The 20,820-nt window shown below is 43.4% G+C and overlaps 1 protein-coding gene across 1 annotated transcript in view; it reads right to left on the bottom strand.

Annotated features, from left to right (window-relative positions):
- Positions 1 to 20,820, bottom strand: part of SLC1A7 (solute carrier family 1 member 7) — a 68,345-nt gene that overhangs the window by 8,874 nt on the left and 38,651 nt on the right. Inside the window, exons 4-5 of the mRNA XM_031969096.1 lie at positions 7,009 to 7,051; positions 5,441 to 5,663 (exon numbers count right to left, since the gene is read on the bottom strand). Coding sequence (XP_031824956.1) covers positions 5,441 to 5,663; positions 7,009 to 7,051 — 266 coding nt within the window. The remainder of the gene's footprint in view (positions 1 to 5,440; positions 5,664 to 7,008; positions 7,052 to 20,820) is intronic.

Here is a 20,820-nt window from a genome sequence, read left to right as displayed (position 1 = left end):
GGAGGATTTACATTTTTTATTAATTTCTTTTTTTTTACATCACCTTATTTCCAAATATATTCCTCCTTTGTCTTCCATCTAGAGAACCATGCCTTATAATAAAAAATAAAAAGGGAAGAAAGCCTAAAGCAGGTCAGCAAACTGAACCAACAATTTGACCAAGTCTCATCATATACAAAGTGATCCGCACACATAATCTACCTTTTCAAAGATGGGAAGGAAGTATATATTGCTCTCTTTTTTCAGGGCCAAGTTTAATCATTGTAATTACTCTATAATTTCCAGAGTGTTCACCTTGGGCTTGGTGGTTCTTTTCAATTATGTGATTGCAATCATTAAGTAAGTAAGTAAGATTTTCTTGGTTTTGCTTATTTCACTTTTCACCAGTTCAAAAATCTTCCCATATTTTTTTCATAGCCATTATTTCTTATGGAGCACTAATTTTGCATTATTCATGTTTTACAATTTGATTAGACATAACCTAATCTATGGCCATCTCTTTTGCTTCCATTCTTCACTACTACAAAAAGTGCTGCTATAAATATTTTGACAAATATGGAGCTGAGCTTTTGGTTTTTGATCTCCTTGGGATCTATATATGCAGTGGAATCTCTGGCTCAAAGGGTTGTGGGTGATTTCATCTTCACAGCCTCTTCCAAGTTGCTTTCCACAGCTGGACTAATTTCTAGATCTTCCAACAATATATTAGTGCACCTGTCTTTCCAAAACCCCTCCAATATTAATTCTCCCATTTTTGTTCTCTTTGCCATTTATCTGGGTGCAAAATGAAAGTTCAGGGGTGTTTCAATTTACACTTGTCTTAAGAATAATTTGGAGAAACCTTTCATGTAGATGTTTACAGTTAGCAGTTCTGATTTGGGAAACCATTTCTTTGTGTCCTTTGTCCACTTACTTATCCATTAAGGAACAATTCTTAATTTATTTGTATTGATTTCCTATGTATTTTGGCAATCAGACTCTTATCGAGAAATTTGCTGCAAAGACTTTCCCAGTGGCACCTAGCTGTTCTGACATTGTCCATGTGAAAGCTTTTTAATTTCATGAAATCAAAATGATTTTTCATTTGTGAAAATTCCCCGTTATCTTTTTTTTAAAGTTAAAAACAATATCTATGAAAAGTCCTTCATGTGATTATCTTGTTTCTTTGTTGTTTAGTGTGATTTTAAGAGGTCAGATAATACGTCCACTTTGTGTTTATTGTGGTGAATGATATAGGATGTTGGTCTAAATTCTATTTCTGCCAAAGTACTTTCTGGTTTTCTCAGCAGTCTTATTAAATAGGAGCTCTTCTCCAAGTAATTTATATTCTCAAATTTATCAAGTACTAAGTTACTAAGATCAATTGTTTCTGATTCTTCTTTGTATAATCTGTTCAATTCACTAGTTTTTTTTTTTCTAGTTCTTTTTTTCTTAACTGATGCCAATATTTTTTAAAAGAATTACTGCTTTGTTATATAATTTGATGTCTGGAAGTACTATTTCTCCTTCATTTCTCCTTTTTGAATTGCTGAGATCCTAGGATTCTAGATCCTTTATTTCTTCAAATGAATTTTGTAATGATCTTGTTCAGCTTTATAAAGTATCTCTTTGTAGTTTGATATGACACTAAATCTATAAATTAATTGAGGTATTATCATTTTTATTGTATTAGGATGTCCAGCCATCATCATTAACTATCCTTCAATTATTTAAGTCATTCTTTATTTCTCTAAAGAGTTGCCTTGAGGGTAGTTAGAACACAGTGGATCTCCTCCAGCCCTGAAGTCAGGAGGACCCGACTTCAAATTTGACCTCAGACATGTTATACTTACTAGCTCTGTGTCCCTGGGCAAGTCACATAACTTTGATACCTTCAATCTTCTCCTCCCAATGTTGCCTTGGTAAACTGATTCCTAGAAATATTCCACATTTTGAAATTATTTTCACTCAGACTTCCTTTCTATTATTTTCTTCTAGAGTTTCTAATTTATATATGGAATGGTATTGGTTGCATGGGTTTATTTTGTATTCTAAAAATTTACTAAAACAATCATTTCAATTAATTCTTTTTGCTGATTTTCTTTTATAAATACACTGTCATGCTGTCAGCTAATAAGGATGTCTGTGTATGTTTATACCTTTAATTCTCTTATTTCATTGCCATTTCTGGAATTTTTAGAATTATGTCAAATATCACGGGAAATGCTTGAGACTAAGCATCTACTGTCTCCTCATTGCAGATGATACTAGATTTGGAGGTTAGCCATGTATTATTTTGTCATATCAAAATGGCCCCTTTGTTCTTATGCTTTGTTGGAATTTTAGCATACATGAGTTGTATTTTGTCTCTGCATCTATTGATAAAATTATGAATTCTTTTTAAATTATTTGGGTCATATCAACTACATCTCAGCAGAAATGTGGGTATTTACCCCTACCCCAGTTAATCACAGAAGCCTTAAACATCTCCAGTGAGTCAACCAACCAATCAAAAGTAACTGGGGCATGCAGAAGTTCTTAATTCATTTGAAAGGATCACAAGGGCTTTGGGTCAATGGATTAAAAACAAATTATGTCACAAGGAAATGATTATAATTTGTTGAATAGAAATAGTAATATTCTACAGGGTTGTGGATAAAACAGAAAACAAGTTCACAATCACACATTATAGTCGCAATCCAGTTGGGTATTTCTTGAATCCAATGGTGAAGACTCCTAAGATAAAATTGACCTTTTTTTTGGGGGGGGGGGAATTGTTGAAGAGAGTTTTGTCTTTTTTCTTTCCTTGACCTTCCCTCTACTAACCAGGAGAATTCAGAAGATCTGGAATTGCCATCAACATCAGTATTTTTTATGCAGTAGTAACTAATGTCAGTATTTGCATCAAAAATAAGCTTTACACACCAAGGAAAGATAGCTTTAGGACTTCACAAGGACTTTGATCATTGGAGCCCAATGAAGAGTGTTATTTAAAGAGAGTGTCATGGCTATCCCCACAAAGGTAGGAAAAATCTCTTAGTAATCAGGACCATGAGTTTATGCATTGGTTAGATGTGCCCTCTAAGTTTAAGCTCATTCTCCCCAGGATTTTTTTTTAATTAAAATTTTTTTAAATTATTATTTTATTTAATTATTTTAATGTAACATATTAATTAATACGTAAATTATACAATTATATAAATCTAAATAAAATAAAAATATATTAGTCAATCAACACAAATTTATTGATTTTTAATTTATTGTTTTATTTAAAAATAATTTAATATTATTTTTATTTATTTTATTTTATTTCTTTAATTTTTATTTGATTTTGCAAGGCATTTGGGGTTAAATGACTAGCCCAGAGTTACATAACTAGTGAGTGTTGTCTGAGGCTGGCCATCTAGCTAGGATCTTTTGTATGTAAGTTTTGGGAAATATGTCTAGAGTTGCTCTTGTTATGTCTACTTACCAAGTTTTACTAAAATTTAATCAATTTTGACTGGTGACCAATGGAGAGCTCATGGATCACAATTCTAAAAACTCTGATCTCATTTGGAGTTACCCCAAGAACACTTAGCGAAAGTACTAGTACACAACTATTCTCTTAGGACCTGTCCTGCCAATTCAAGGGGGAGTTCAGAAATTAGCACTGAAGGGATTCTATATGTGTATCATGGAAGCACTGGTGCCAGTTATTTCTGAACTATTGTTAATGATTTCATGGCAATAGGGAAGTGTGACAAAGGAATGGAGAAGGACAACTTTTCTGATTTTTCAAAAACGTTGGGAAAAAGTTGACAAACTAGATGTCTATGGGTCCAGACTGGGACCAAATACTCCCATTGTTCTGTTGCTGCCTTGGTACCTTCCATTTTTGTTTCCCCTTTTCCAGGGATACCTGTATTTTCCTGGAGGAGCCAAGGGACTATTATTTTATCTCACAAACCAGATCTACACCTATGTAGGCAGCTTCTTCAATTCGTTTCCGCTCTGCTTTCCTTCTCTGTCTACATCTGTTGCTCACTCCCAGCTTTGAATATTATCTCCTCAAAAGCGTGTTTTCATTCTATGTAGTTGCAGAATGTCCAGCATTCAGCAGCTGCTTAAAATGCTTGATGATTAATTGGTTGATCCAGCCCCGTCCCACTCTCCTTTTAAAATCCAAATTCGAGGGCAAACTGAGCTATTAACATCATCAGCAATGAGGTGATGGAAGTTAATTCAGTGAAATCCAGGACTTGTCAAAGACACATCTCAGTGACAGAAAGAAGCTTCATCTGTGTTAACCTGGTTTGTAAGGATTTAACTTTATCTGAGAAATTCTGCTATCCCTCCATAAGGAGATGAGAGGGAATTAAAAAATAATAATTTTGTTTTACTTTCTTTTTTATATTTTAAAAATTCCTTTTTTTAAAATTAAATTTAAAAATAATTTTAAAATTTTAAAAAATTAAAAAAGGAAATTACTTTCCTTTTGTAAAATTATATATTACCTCCTGATTGAACAACAAAAACAATAACATCCTTGTAAGAAATATCCACAGTCAAGCAAAACAGATTTCTTCATTGGCTGTGTCCAAGAATATATGACTCATTCTGTACCTCGAGTTTATCGCCTCTCTGTCAGTTGGTGGGTAGCATGTTTCATCAGCAATCCTTCAGGATCATGGCTGTCATTGCAATGATCAGGGATCTTAGGTGGGTTTTTTAACTTTCAAATTTATTTTCCTTTATATTATTTTGATCATCCTAGAAATCCCTCCTCGTTCTGCTCATTTCATCATCATCAGTTCATGCAAATCTTCCCATGTTTTTCTGAAACCTTCCCCTTCATCATTTCTTACAGCATGTAATTACAACATGTCCATATCCCATAACTTGTTTAGCTGTTCTGCAATTGATGGGCATGCCCTCAGTTTCTAATTCTTTGCCATAAATGTTTTTGTATCTCTGTGGTCTTTTCCTTTTTTTATATGAGAATATGAATTTTCTTAAGCCTCGAGGGGCAGCGCAGTGAATAGAGCACCAACCCTGAAGTCAGGAGGACCTGAGTTCAAATCTGACCTCAGACTTAACACTTCCTAGCTGTGTGACCCTGGGCAAGTCACTTAACCCTAATTACCTCAGGGGAAAAAAAAGAATAGCCTCTACACAGAGAATATAAAGACTGGGAGGGATCTCAGAATATGGACTGTCAGAGCAGAGAATGTTAGAACTGGGAAAGCCATCATCAAGGCTCTAGTTTAATCTACAGGTTATTCTACAGATGAGGAAAACTGAGTCCTGAGGGGAAGTGATTCTCTCAGTGTCAGAGTGTGAGTTAGACACAGTGCAGCTCTTTCTCCTGATTAGGTGCCCTTATGGTAAACCTAATGCTTTTTCCCTCCTCTAATCATGGCCCTGAAGAGACAAAGACCCCACAGAAAGGGGAACCTGACGCCCAGTGGTGGACACCTACCCATGGTGGCCGAGAAAATGACAATCCCCAGCACGTTCATGCCGTCGCTGGTGTCCGGCTCAGACTTGTACACCACCTCGGGGGCGGGTGTGAGGTCCAGGGCGAAGTTCTGCACCTGAGAGCCGTTCTCCTCCTGGACCCCGTAGATGAGGATCCGATGGGGGGTAGCCTCCGACGGCTCTGCCTTGTTCGACTTGACCATCGGAGTGGTCTTGGTGCGGTACTGTTGGGAACCGTTCCCGTCCCCACCGGGTCCCAGGAGAGCAGTCAGGGGAGAAGCAAGGAGAAGCTCAGAGAATTATTACTTGTGGCGCCAAGAATAGGCGCTTAATAAATAGTTGTAGCATTGAATGAATATTAATTACTCCATATTAATTGTATCTACTTATTGTAATGAATATTATAATATATACTCTATATAGCCATTATACATAGCTATAGCTATTATATATATAGCTCTTATGATGATAAACATTATTATTTAATAATAATAATAATAACCAAGAGGCAACGTGGGATGTTGGATGGAGAGTTAGGCAGCAAATTTGTATTGCTAAGAGAGTTTCCTCCGTGGGTTTTCTACACCAATAAAATCGTGGATTAAGGTAAAATTAAAAGGGATATGATCATTATTAATCATAATATATAATCCAGACATTATTAGAGTCAGCATTTAGACAGGTATGGGATTAGCTTTAGAGTAGGGGAGACCTGGGATCAAATCCCACTTTAGATTCTTACTAGTTGTGTGACACTGGGCAAGTCCCTTAACCTCTTTGTGCTTCAGTTCATTCATCTGTAAAATGTAGGGGTTGGACTCAGTGGCCACAAATTACCCTTCCAAATTAAATTAATGATTAATATAACCTTTTAATCAATATTTAGTGATATCAATTGATAATGAGAGAGACTTATCAATGAATATAATTACTTATTTTACTTAGTCCCTTATGGTTCCCTGTCCTCATTTGACCTTCACAATTGCCCTGTTGGTTTCAGTACAAAGGGGATTGTCACAGAGAAAGGGGGTCACAGAGCATCCCCAAAGGGGATCGCCCACTCTCTTCTAGAACACTTCCCATGAGGGGAGCTTGAGATTCAGTGGGCAGTTTCTTCTGGTTTGGGATATCTGGAACTCTTAGGATGTTCAAGCTTACACTGAGCAGAGATTTCCCCCATAACTCCCTCTTTGCTCTTCCTTACTCCCCACTCCATCACTCCCCCTTCTCAAGCCAATCTGTTCCCTGTTTTGACAGCCCTTTGGGTCCCCTGGCCTTCAGCCTATTCATCTGATGATCCTCACCGTCTTCTAATCATTCTCCTACAAGGTAGCCCAGGTCTTCCTAAAACCTGGGGCCTACAACTGCAGCTCTGACCGGCCAGGGAGGAGGAGGATGGGACCGGCTTCTCCCTGTCCAAGCCAGTATTATCTTTGCTAGCTGCCGAGTCAGGCTTTCCAATGAGGTTTAATTTAATTCAATATTTATTAAATGAATAATATTTTCTGGCCTAAGTGCTGGCTCCTCCTCCCCTCCCGTTCCATCCCATTCCAGCACTGACCCACTCACCTGTTTGAAGGTGGCTTCGACCAGGTTTGCTGGAAACATATTCCTGGAAAGAGAAGGAAAGGAAAGGAGTGAGCCAAGTGAGATGCTCTGCTCAGAACCACGGCTCTCCCTGGCCCTAAGGACCCCGCAGCATTAAGGCCCTCACTGAACTGGAAGCTCCTTGAAAACAGGGACCTAGCCCTGCTCTCTCAGGACCTCAGAATTACAGGGGTGAGCTGGAGGGGACATAAGGGGCTGCCTCGGACAGCTCCCGTTTTAGGCTGGACAACAGGGACACTCTCCAAGGTCACTGGGTAGTAAGTGCGCTCCCTCCATTTGTCTGCCATTTAACATTCTCCCGGGCCTCCGAGGAGCCTCTTCCATGAACCTTCCCTGGTGTCCCCAGCTTATGGATAGCCTCCCCATTGTTCTGTGCTCCCGGATCATTCTGAAAAAGGTTTCTTTTGTCTTCTCCCACCTAGTCTGAGTGTCTAGGTCAGAATTTTCCTTCCCCAACACAAAATAATCTTCTCAAAGGCAGGGTTGCATTAGTAACTCTTTTTCTTGTTGAACTGAAATAAGTTAAACAGTGAAATCCATGGAAGGTAGTCAGCAAGACCCAGGTTCAGATGCTAAGCAAGTCATTTAATTACTGGCTGCCTCAGTTTCCTTCTCTGTAAAGTGTAGATAATAATAATACACAATTCCTTGTATTGTGAGAATAAAATGAAATGACATGTAAAGTGCTTTGCAAACCTAAGTTTTATATAAATGGTGACTATCATCCAGGAGAGCTCTCCTAACGTACAGTGAAGGGGGCAGAGGGAGAAGGATGGAGAGAGAGAAAAGAAAAGGAGGGAGTGAGGGAGAGGCACAAGAGAGGAAGAAGACAAAAGAAAGATGAAGAAAGAGGAAGGAGAAGAAAGGAAAAGAAAAAAAGAAGAAAGATGAGGGAGAAGGAAGAAGAAGGAAGAGGAGGAGAAAGAGGAAGAAAAGGAAGAAGGGAAGGAGGAAATGAAGGCCTCATGGGCCACATCCCGCCAGATTTGGAGGATTGGCCAAGTCCGTTCCCCCCTTGCTGCAGCCGCCCACTGACCACTGACCCAGTGTTGGGACGATGCCTGGCCTGGCTCAGACCAGGCTCGTGAAATCAGTGAAGGTCACATTCTTCCAGACCTGGCGGACCTCCCCTTCCAGGCAGGAGGGGGGCAGGCTCATCCGCCCCCAGCAGCAGTGCTTTCTGTATCTTGAATGGTCTCCGTTGCTATGGTGATGGGGAAGTTGTTGCCCCTCCCTGCCAGTATCTCTTCCCAGCCTGACCTCTGGGCTGGGGCCGGGCTTGGGCCTGGGCTCAAGACCCGTTCCCCTTCCCCACCCTCCCCAGGGGGGTGAAGGTGGGCCTGGGGCCGCAGGGCTCAAGGGCCTTATCCTGGACATATTTGAATTTCTTTTTCATATCACAAGTTTGCTATTTAAAGTGTTTTTGTTTTCCCTCTTGTGATGTCACCACCTGGTCCCTTTGAGGGGAGAATGAAGGCAGAAGATGGAGCCTGCCCCACAAGGGAGCCTGTGGGAAGCAGCAGGGGGCAGGAGGCGGGGGTGGGGGGGTGCCCAATACCCCGAGCAGAGATGGGATGGAGAATGAGAGCTCGGAGACCCCTCGTCCACTCCCAGCCACTTCCCAGCTGAGAAAACCGAGGGATAAACAAGAGGTTTGCCCGGGTGACAAAGCGGTCAGGGAGGACCTGTGTGCCAGGCAGCATTCGAACTCAGGTCTTTCTCGCTTCCAGTCCAGCGCCCATCCACGGTTCTGCCTTGTTCCAGCTGAGCCCAGAAGGTCCCATGGGTCCTTCAGTCAGGCCTTGGCTCCCGAGCTGGCCCAGATCTCCGATCTCCCGATTCCTTGAGCCTATTCCAGGGTACCAAGCTCTGCCTGGAGCTGCTCAGGTGCCCACCATACCAGCTGTGCCCCCCAGCCCACTCCCTCTCACAATGGGGGCGGCTGAGAGGAGCCGAGCTCAGGCAGGGCCCAGGACTCCTGGGGTCCGGTCGCCCAGGGCCAGGAGGCTTCCTCACCCCTGGCCTCTGGAACAAGGCAGCCTCGTCCGGCTCACATGGTTGCGAGGAGGGATGGTCCCTGGAAATGCTTGGGACTCCCAGCTTGCCTCTGCAAGGTTTCAGAAGCTGAGTCAGAGCAGGACGCTCCCAGAGGCTCCCAGGAGCGGTTCTGCTGTGAGCTCTCAGGCCCTCTCAGCGCTCCTGCTGCCCCTTGGACAAAGCAACGGCTCTGGGGGGTGGGAGGCATCCTCCCGAGCCCACTGACCACCCAGCGACTCGGCTAAGTGCTCAGGCCCCCGGCCTTTGTCCTGCTCAGAGCTCTGGACGTTGTGCTCTCCTTGGGGGTCACATTTTGGGGAGCCCTTGACCAGCTGAAGAACGTCCTGGGGGGGTAGGGGGATGAGGGCGGCCTGGGAGCCACTGAAAGAGTCTGTCCTAGCTTGGGAATGCACGGAGTGCATGGAATTCTGGAATCTCAGGCTTGCGAGGGAGCTTGGCGGGTGGGCCTGGACGAGAATGCCCGCTTCGGTGCCCCCGGTGAATGACTGCCCAGCCTCTGCCCGATGGGGCCATAAACCCTCTGCTTCCAGAAAAAACAATTTTGTTTCCAGAGAACAAACCTGACCTGCCGCTCTGCAGCCCCCTCCTCCTCGGGGCCTGGGTCTGCCCTGGGCTCAAGGAAAACGAGTCTTCCATTTGTCAGTCTTGTGGACGCTTAGAGACGCCATCACCCCATTGTTCCTCCCCCTTCCCCAGCCCTCCCTGCAGCAAGCTCTGTCCTCATGATTCATCCTTTGTGGAACCACTGGCCGTCTGCCTCATCGCGGCCTCCAGCTTATGGACGTACTTACTGATGGGTGATGTCCAAGAATCGAACCGACCCTCCCACGGGGTCTGACCAGGACAGGGCAGCGTGACTTATCCCTCAGGGCTCCCTTAATAACGTCAGAGACCCCCTGCCCCCCACCGCGTGGTTGACGCAATTCACTGGCCCCCTTGCTCAGCCGCTGCCCCCAATCCTGCTCTTGTGACAGTGACTTTTGAGCCCCATGGAAGACATTTTGTTTATCCTAAATTTCCTTTAGAGGGAGCCCCAGGGCTCCATCAGCTGCCAGGATGGTTTTGAACGCTGACTCCGCCACCCAGGGAGTTAACAACCCCCCCCAGCTTTGTGTCTGTCATCTGCAGATTTGGCGAGTCTGCCATCTTTGCTGGGAAAAATGTTGCCCGGCAGGAGCCAAGCACAGCAGTCCCACTGGAGACCCCCCGCCCCGTCAGCACTGGGCCACTGACCAATATGAAGCTGGTCGGTTACTGGTCAATCTCTCTTTGACCATCCAAGCACTAGAAATGCATCCGGTTGCACTCTCACGTTGACATCTGCTCTTTGGGTCTGGCATCCAAGCGGGTACGAGTCCATCAGTTACATTCTCACGTAACGTGAGACTCTTGTTTTGTTGAAGTCTGGGTGGCTCTATCTGCAAGTCTTTGAGTTACTCCTTTAACCTTCGTGTCCCAAAAGAGAGTAAGGTCACATGGTATGGCCTGTCCTTGGCAGGTTCTGGGCAGTCACTGCTTCCTTTTCTACATGTTCATCAACTATTTCCTGTGAGAATTCTCCTCAGAACGGAAGCCAAACTCACCAACCCAGAGCTCGGAGGCTCAGCCCCCTTCATTCTCTGGAAGTTGGGACTCCCAGTCCCTCGGTGCTCCGTCACAGTCCCTTTCAAAGATTTCAGAAAACAGCTTGGACGCCTATGGACCGGCTCCTTCAGGGCCGAGGGCATCATTCACCGGGGCCCGGGAAGTTGGGACTCCTCCGGACTTCTTATTTATCTTGGGGACCAGCCCCCAGTCAGTCACTTTTCTCCTGCCTGTCTCCTCATTAGAAAAGGGAGAAGCAAACTAAGGACCGAGCAGTTGTGTCTTTCCTCGCCTCTCAGTTGCCACCATCCCATCTATCCCAGGCCAAGGCCTTTGCTCTCCCTGAACCTCCTTTTTTTCTGCAATCTCACTGGAAATACCAAGCACCCTTTTTTGGTCCTTAACTTCACTCTCCAAATGGATTTCCCTTCCTTAGAGTCCATCAGACAGAGACTGGACAACCACTGGCCAGTTATTTTATAAAAGGACATTGTTTTATGGTTATGAGTTAGACTAGATAGTTGCTGAATGAGAAAGAAAAGAAGGAAGAAGGAAGGAAAGAAGAAAGGAAAAAAGGAAAGAAAGAAAGAAAGCAGGAAAAAAGAAGACATATTTCCTACTGGTCCAATCTCTGATAACATAGCCAAAGAAAGGAAGTATAGTAGTCCTTCAGGATCACTTCTTTCCTTCTCCTTGCTACCTTCTGGGTTAGGTACAAGTATCTTCCTGCTCCAAGTTCTCCCAAGTAGCATCCTCCACTGATCCGGACTCCCACTATACCGATGGCCCCCAAATCCCTCTACTATTTAAGATCTACAGGAGTGCCGTCAGCCTGCTTGGCTGGCCGATCCCACTCCTGCATAATTGGTGCTATGGGAGTCTCAATGACACAGAACCAAGTTGACCCATTAGAATGTGAGCTTCTTAAAGGGAGGGGCAACATCCTCTAGCCCATTTTTGGTCCTTGGTGCCAGCCCATAAATGCTTTATTAGTACTTGGAGACTGAATCACTGGGCATAGAAGGTAGCAAGCTGCACAGGAAGACTTGGCTCAAAGTCTTGGCGACTCCTTGGACATTTGGCTCGAATGTGGGGAAAATGGCTCCAAAGTTAGGAACCTGGAAGACTAGAAGGAGGCTGTCCTGGACAGACACGAAACCTTGAGGTGGGGAAATGTCAGGATAAGCTCTAGGCAGAAGAGGCACTTATGCCGGATTGTGAAGGGAGCCAGAAATTTGACGAGAGAGCTTTCCAGGCATGAATCATAGCATCGAAGATCTAGAGACCTCAGAAGCCCCTCGTCCAATCCTCTAATTTTACAGCTTAGGAAACTGAGGCCAGAGAGGTTAAGGGACGGCCAGAGTCACATAACTGTGAGTGAGATGAGATTCGTGCCCAGCACTTCAGAATAACAAAGAAAATGAAAAATGGGGGAGAGCCGGTGCAAAGATGGACAATGGCATCCTCCGTTAGTGCATCCAGGGCCTTAACAGCCAAGCAGCGGCTTTTATAAGGAATATAGAGCTCACAGAAGATTTTTAACTGCTATGTAAATGTCAGTTATGGGTATATGGGCTTCCTCCAAACCTGTGCTTTTGTTACTGTAAGGAATTCTTGGTGTCAAAATCCATCCACAGATACACGTCCACAGCTCGTCTGTATTTTGTCGTCACAGAGAGAGCCGGTGGGGGCTTTCAGGTTCACGACAGAATGGGTCAGCGCAGGGTGTGCGTCCAGCTCTTTCTGATTCCAAATCACATCACCCTCGTGACCCAGGAGGAAAAAGCTGGTTTTGGAACCAGAAGACTTTGGTTCTGCTGATTCTTCATTGTGTGACCTTGAAAGAGAACCTTAAACAATTCATTCAGCCTTTGGTTTGCCGTCTATAAGATAAAGGATTGAACTAGATGACTGGACCTTCCATTGAATACAAACTCCCGAAAGAAACAGAGGAAAGAAAGCCTGAGGACATTATATTATCTCTAGGCTTACATTGAGCTAATCAGATACATAAAATATAGCTACTGCATATACATAAACATATCAATAATACATGCATTCTATATACGTATAAATGTGTGTTATGCATATGTATATATATATATATATATATATATATATATATATATATACAGAGACACATCTCTATCTATCTCTATCTCTATCTCTATCTATCCCCCCGACCCAGACTTTTAGACTCCATGTTTAACCTAAAAATTTTGTGTCACTTTTTTATTTTACATTTTTATCCAATTTTCAGTGCTTTGGTTTTGTTCTAGTATTTCTTGCTGTTTCATGGAATCAATATCTATTCTAATGTTCAAAAAGTCTGTTTCTTGGGTAAAGTTTACCCTTTTCTCATTTAAGCTACTCATTCTCCTTCTAATTTTTTTCTTCAGAGCATTTATTTCTTTTTTTAATTTAGTATTTTATGAATTTTTATAATTTTATTTCTTTTTTCATTTATAACAGAACAGATGCATGGGTAATTTTTCAACATTGACCCTTGCAAACACTTCTTTTTGATCCAACTTTTCCTCTCCTTCCTTCCACCCTCTCCCCTAAATGGCAGGCAGTCTCATATATGTTAAACATGTTAAAATATCTCTTAAATACAATATATTTATACAGTTCTCTTGTTGCACAAGAAAAATCGGATTTAGAAAGAAGGTAAAAATAACCTGGGAAGAAAAACAAAAATGCAAGCAGTCCACACTCGTTTCCCAGTGTTCTTTCTCTCAGTGTAGCTGGCTTTGTTCATCACTGATCAATTGGAACTGAATTGGATCCAGAGCATTTATTTCATTATCTCGTTTCATTTCTCCTAGATAGTCATGTCTCCTTCGTGAAAAGCCCCCTCTTTTTTTGAGTCTCTTCTTGTAATTGTTATGGAATTATATTTGCAATTTTTGATTCATAATTTTTTTTTATTTATTCATCTCTTCAGTTTAAGTTTAGGAATTGGGACTTTGTGTCAGAGCCAAGTTCCACTCCCTGCCACACTTTTTGGTGGGACGGCTGGCCATGCTTTGTCTTGAACCGGATCCCTTGGTTCTTATGCCGATCTCCACCTGGGGAGTTGGTTCTTTTGGATCTTTCAGGTCCAGAGTGCTGAGTCTTCTGGGCCCTCTTTGGCACCTCTAACAGAGCCCTGGAGGCTTCAGCGCCCCTGGCGTGGGGCAGTTGGTATGAGTGAAGCAGTATAGCACTGATCAGAACATTTTGTTTCCAGCTCCTGTCATTCCTTGGAGCTTCCAAGATCCCACTCTGGAATTTTCTGACTATGCTAAGGCTTTCCCAGGAGACTCTGCTCTTGCTGCTTCCAGAAATAGACCCTTAAGACTACGTGTGGCTCATCCGTGGTCTTACTGGTGCTCACTTTAGACTGAGGATCCCTATCCTATTTCTCTTAGGTTTCTGACTTTTTCTGCAATTCTGAGGGAGAAGAAGAAGTAAATGTGGGTTTTTTTTTAGTTTTTTTTTTTTTTACTGGATTTCTTGATTATTATTCAGTCTCCTGAGGACTTCAGATTTTTGCCAGCGTTGGTATGGGGGCTGTTGGTATGGGGGCCACCCAGGTAGCCATCTTGGCAGGTATGACTCTCTTTCCTAATGCCCCATTTACATTGTGTTCCACCTAGCCTGTCATCCCTGCTCTCCTGGAGATCCTCATTTTCAGTTCTTTGATGCTGATCCATTTTTTTATGTTCCAATTCCTCAGCATAGCACCCAATCACTAGCACATCCACACCCCATCCAGCCTGAATTTTTCTTCTCCTGTCCAACTTGTTCAGAAAATTGAGCCCAACCTAAACTCCTACGGTCATTTTGTCTCTTTTCTCGTCCTTGCCCTTTCAGTTTTATTTCCCTGATCCTCCAAGTCATCTTCCAGGCGTCTGCCTCACTAGGGCATAGATCTGTTAAGTATTTACCTTCCTGGACCACTACATCCTCAGTGGAACATAAGCTCCTTGGGCCCTGGGCTGTCTCGCTTTGGGATCTATGTATACAATCTGTGTACATCTAGGACTTAAGACAGCGCCTCATTCATTGAGTCTGAGCCTGGAGGTAAAAGGGCTTTATATTACTATGGCAAGATGAGCACTTTAGGAAAATCATTCTGGCATTTTGGGATAGAGTAAGAAGAGGCCGGATGCAGAGAAACCATCGAGGTAGCTCTGGTCCACAAGAGCTTCTGAGGATCTGAACTAGGCTGTTGGAGGTGAAAGTGGTGAGAAGGGGATGGACACAAAAGGTGTTTTCAAGGGAGAAATGATAAGATTTAGCAAGGGACTGGCTACTGGGGTGAGGAATTAAAGAAGGAACCTAAGTGGAGAACCTAGTGAACTGGGAGAACCTGGACACAAGTGCAGAGAAGAGGGTGATTTGGGAGGGAAAGGTCACGAGTTGTTTTGGAACTCGCTGTGTCCGTGATACCTCCAGGGCTCCCGATGTCCAGTTTAGTTCTCCAAGTGTCTGTCGATGATGCGAGCCTGGGATTCAGGAGGTTGGTTAGGTGTTGCCTAGTATTTTTCTTGGGCACCTCACACTCTCATCCAGAGAAAGGTACATAAAAACTCAGTCATGACTTAATCTTTCTGGTGTTTTAATGAGAGGGGGTGGGGAGGAGAGGGAGGGATGGAGGGAGGCTGTCCAATTCTCTTCCCATGAACCAGCCTGGTGTCTTGAATCTTAACACCGACTTTCCAGAGTCCCCTACTAATGACCGAGAAGTGAATTCATCACTTGGCGGGCTGTCTGGGACATGGTCTGGTTGTATTTTCTTGGATCGTAGATTGAAAGGAGCATTGAAATCTCCCAGACTTAAAACCTCCGAGTCTCCTTGGCTTCCTCCTTTGGCCCTACATCCTTTCAGTCATCAATCCCTGGTGATTTTTCAGAGCTCCATCTCTTGTGATCCTTCCCTCCTCTTCCTTATCTCTTCCTTACGGGAGGCCATGCTCTCATCACATCAAACCTGGTGATTACAACAACCTCCTGGCTGGTCTTCTCGTCTCTGGCTCTTCTATTTCCTGTAGCCTGGCCTTCAAGGCTTTCCACAGTCTGGGTGACCTTATCTACCTGCTCTTCCCTTCCTATACTCTAGGCTCTCTATGTTCATTCTCATTTCTCACCTCCACTTATCCCATTTCCCAAACTCAGAAAAGAGAATTGGCTTGGTAGCTGGAATCCTCGGGATCAAACCCAAACTCTGCTCTATACTCTATTATCTTTGGCAAATCACTGAGCTCTGCTGGGACTCAGTTTGATGATGTATAAGGTGATGGGGTTAGAACAGATGATTTCAAAGGGCCTTTGCTGCCGGAATCTCTGATGATTTTCTTCCTTCAAGGCTCAGTGGCCAGATCTTCCATGATTCATCTTTACCTCGGTACATTTGCACACACTACCCCCGCCCCCCATCCTCTGAAGGCAGCCCTTCCCCATCTGGAGCTCTCAGAATATTTATCTTCTTCCAAGTGTCATCTTCCCTGGGAAGCCCTCCCTACTTCCACTCCTTTCTCTCTCCTCAAATTACCTTCTGTTTATTTGACCGTGTACGTGTTGTATCCACCCAGCAAAAGGATGAAACTTAAGGACAGACGCCGCTTCCCTTTTGTCTTTGTAATATGTGGTAAAATTAGATAATTTTAATAAAAAAAATAATATTAATAATTTTAAGTGTAGGAGGCAATTTAATGGACCTTAAAATTCACTTGGTTCCCTCTTCTTTGGATCTAAGGAGTTCACTTTAGAGGAAGAGCTCTGATTTCAGTCCCAATCACTCTGAGTCACTCGTTAGAAAGATTCGCAACATGGGCTCGCGGCTTAACTCTACAATTATATCCCTCTTTAGTTAGCTTTTGGTATCTGTGGTTAAGGTAAAATGCAGTTTAATGGAAATGTTTGGGTAACTAAACAACAAGTCATACTGTAGTGTCTGCGGAGAGCATGTGGGAATGTGGGGAACTGGGGGAAAATCTTACTTTTTCTTGGGATTTCCCTCATCCCCAGTTTTCCAACCTGGAAAGGCTATAGAGCCAATGAGAGTCCTCAATCTGTCTCTTTTCTACCGCATCCCAGGCCTCCCTCTGTCCTGTGCTTTCTCTAATTCAGTGGTTCTCAAAGTATGGTTTAGAGAGTCCTGGGGATCTCTGAAACCTTTTTAGAGGGTCTACAAATTCAAAAATAGCTTTTATTTCCAATACGGTAAATGTCTATAAATATAATCCAGATAAACAAAAATGCTTTGGAGAGACCCTCAATTTTTAATAGGATAAAGAGACTGAAAACAAAAGTTTGAGAACCACTGCTCTAATTTCTTTAATCTGGAGACCTTGGAACATTTGCCCTCCTATTCTGAATTGGCTTATCTTTATCACACAAGTTGCACAGGGTGAACCAGTGTCCCACACGATGACGGATTATCATGGAGGTGTACAGCGCCCGTTCAGTTCTTGTTTTACTTGTGTCCTACTCTTTGTGACCAATCTGGCGTCTGCTTGGCAAAGGTACTGGCCATTTCTTTCTCCTGTTCATACTCGCTTCTGATTGTTCAATCAAAAAAAGTGTTCTCCTGTCGTCTGATCACCAGAACCATCATTGTAGCCTTAACAACAAAGTAGAAGCATCTTAGAGTCCAAGCCAATGCTTCAAGAATGGAATTGATGTTCTGTCTCCTCCAATCTTCCTGGACAATTTGTTCTTTCTATGTTCCATCACCCTGCCTTCATTTGTTGTAGCCCATAAGGAGAATGGAAAGTCTTTGGTGGTCCTGTGGATGGGACATTGGTTCTGGAGTAAAAAGGTGTGCACTGAAATCCTCCTTTCAGTGCTTACTTGAAGTTAGGAAGTGCTAAGTATCTGAAGTCACATTTGAACTCAGGTCCTCCTGACTTCAGGGCTGGTGCTCTGTCCACTGCCCCACCTAGCTGCCCCTTCCCATCCATTTTGATTCCAGGTAAAAATTAATCAATTAAAAGAATGGAAGGTCACCTGTGTGACCTTAGACAAGTCACTTCTGCTTGCTTGATCTCAGTGACCTTCTCTGTAAAATGGATCTAATATGGCTTTTGATTTTGTATTCCCCGAATCTCACAGAATAACTTGCTTTTGGTGGCTGCTTAATACAGGTCTCATGAATTGAATGAAGCGACACTTTGATTTTACGATCATGCTTCGGCCTTCCTCTCCCTTTCTAGATCCTCTCTACCTTTCAAGACCTAGACCGAATCTAACTTCTAAGGAAACTTTCCTGCTCCTCTTAGTCTGAAATAACACTTCCCTCCCTGGGACCTTAGAGTCATAACTGCCTGAAGTCCAAGTGGGCCTTGGGTCGTCACCCTCCTGCCTCTTGCCCCTCGCAAGACTGGTTTAGGAAAGTGAATGGGTTAAGTCATAAATTCAAACTTATGCTTCCTCTGTAGTTTTTTTTTTTTTTTTGGCAAATATTTCATCTCCTGAACCGTTAAGTTCCTTATTCAGATTCCCAGTGACTTAGCACATGCCCGGGCCATGCATTTAGAGAAGCGTTCACTGCCAAATGAATGGCAGGAGAAAATGAACAGGAGAACTTGGTGAGTTGTTTCCCTTTAAAAACTCAAGAACGGTACAAATTCACCATCATAAACTCCACTTTAACAGGGGTTATAAGATCTAAAAAGCACTTTCCTTTCAACATCTCCAGGGAAAAGGTGGTGCAAATTCTAATTTACAAATGAAGAAACTGAGGTTCAGCACCTAGCATAATGATTGGCAATAGTAAGCACTTCATTCTGGTTAATCGGTTCATTTTTATCTGGAATCAAAATGGATGGGAAGGGGAGCTGGGGGGTGCAATGGGTAGAGCACCAACTCTGAATTCAGGAGACCTGAGTTCAAATTTGGCCTCAGATACTTAACACGTCCTGGCTGTGTGACCCTGGGCAATCACTTAACCCCAATTGCCTCAGCAAAAAAACCAAAAAAACAAAAAAAAAATTGATGGGAATAAATTCTATTTACCCTGCATCTGTTTTGGGGCAACTCACCTATTCTTTACAATTTTTCAACTATTTCTGGCCTAGATGTCAAGCAGCTGGTTATTGTTTTATTTTGTAAAGCACCCAAGATCATAACTGCTGGGCCAGGCGACTTGAACTCTTCAAGCAGAGCTAAAAGCTCTCTTACTGTTTCTTTATTTCTCTTGGGTTTTAACCTCCTGTTAGCTTTTTTTTTTTGACTGTTGTTCTATCCTTTCAGGCCATAAAGTCATTCTCTTTGGCAGAGAGAACAGCAGCAAAATAAACAGTCACCCAACACCTATGATACCCAGTCTTGGTAGGAAGATCTCCACCGACAGGACTCTCACTACCTCCCACAGGAGAGATGAGTGACAAGTACAACTTCACAAGGCCGATGCTTGTAGAGAAAAGCTCCAGGGAAACACTGCCCTGTCACTGGAGACTCTTCTCAGAACTCCCCCGCCATGGCTCCTCCAACCCTTGCCAGCGGCCTCCTTACTCTCTGCCCAGGGGATGGGGCGCGGGTGACTTAATCACCCAGCTTTCCCAAACAAACGGCCAACCATGGAAATATCTTCAAACCAAAAGGATCAATTTTCACTGAGTTAGAAGCAACCACAGCCCAGACAATAAACTTGGAATCTGGGCTCTCCCCCAGCCCCCACAGCAGCGAGAATCCCAGAATCTTAGGACTCAGAATCTGTCCTCCTCATCCCTGGTGAAGGTTCTCATCCACCCCATGCAGCATCTGGGACAAGCGGCCAACCGTCTCCTCAAGAACTCGCTCCCCTGGGAAGCAGCTCTCTCTTTCCCAGGTAACTCTACTTGCTCAATGCCTTCCTTCAGTGGGCCTGTCAACTCACTGAGGTGGACAATCCCTCCAACGAAGCAGATTGTAATGCACCGAAGCCTCCCCATCTGATACAGCCGGGTCCTATCAACCTTCCCATAGAGGAGGGAGACGGGGAAACAGCGCACTGTGGTCCTTCCCGCTTTGCTCTTACCATTGGGGGCAAAGGGTTGCTGACCCTCTGAGGGTGAGCCCTTGTTCCTGGCACGGGACAGATGCCCCCTTTCCCCCAACTCATCCACACCCTAAATCTCAATTCTTTTCCTCAACTTCCTATTTGTCATGTGCTTGTAGTTTGTTTGTACCCACTATTAGCTCCCAACTGCCCTTTGACTGATGCTCAGTGTTAAGCCTTTGTAAACTGTAGTGTTCCATATGTCCCAGCCACATGAAAATTGGGAGGTTAAAAAGAGATCTTCACACCTGCATTCCCCTTCCTGATTAGTTCTGGAGCTAATTTCTTGTTCATTTACTCTCTGTCTCTGTCTCTGTCTCTGTCTCTCTCTGTCTCTCTGTCTCTGTCTCTCTCTCTCTTTCTCTCTTTCTGTCTCTGTCTGTCTGTCTGTCTCTCTCTGTCTCTCTGTCTCTGTCTCTCTGTCTCTCTCTGTCTCTGTCTTTCTGTCTCTGTCTTTCTCTCTGTCTCTCTCTCTCTCACACACACACACTAATATATATATTTATCATATATACTTATGAATGTGCCCCATAAACTATTCAACTAGCAACTACTTATAGGGTTAGTAGGAATTCTTCATCCATTTGCTCATCTTGTGTGGATGGTTACTCCAAACCCTTCTGCCTGGTTATTAAGCTTTTCTGGGAGGTTCCTATGGCATTTTATGAGCGGATACAACTAGCCCAATGCCTTCCGTAAGCAGGAGTAAATGGAAGATTTCACCATTCACAAGAAATTTCCCTTCCACATAGACTTTGTACTGTGTCTCCTTCCTGCCAGTGGCGAGCATCTTAGGGCCACCTGTCTCCATGTTGGCTCCCTCACCACATATGTGTGCATGTGTATTTACCCATCTGTCTGTCTAGCTATCTCTCCATCTATCAATATGTGCATAATTTTGCCCCTCCTGATATTAAAGACCAGTACGAGGCTGAACAAGGTTAACCATTAAATATATCTAAGAATGTCATGTTATTTCCATGGCTGGATTGGAGCCGCCATGTTGGAAGTGAGTCTTTAAGGCAGCATTCTGCTCTACTAAATCAAAATTTTTTTGAACTAGTGAACAAATAATAAGCACAATGGGCTTGTATATTTGATGA

This window comes from Sarcophilus harrisii, chromosome 4 (genome assembly GCF_902635505.1).
Source record: "Sarcophilus harrisii chromosome 4, mSarHar1.11, whole genome shotgun sequence".
Taxonomy (NCBI): Eukaryota; Metazoa; Chordata; class Mammalia; order Dasyuromorphia; family Dasyuridae; genus Sarcophilus; species Sarcophilus harrisii.
The sequence above is the reverse complement of the archived record's forward strand: the minus strand, read 5'-3'. Positions and strand labels throughout refer to the sequence as shown.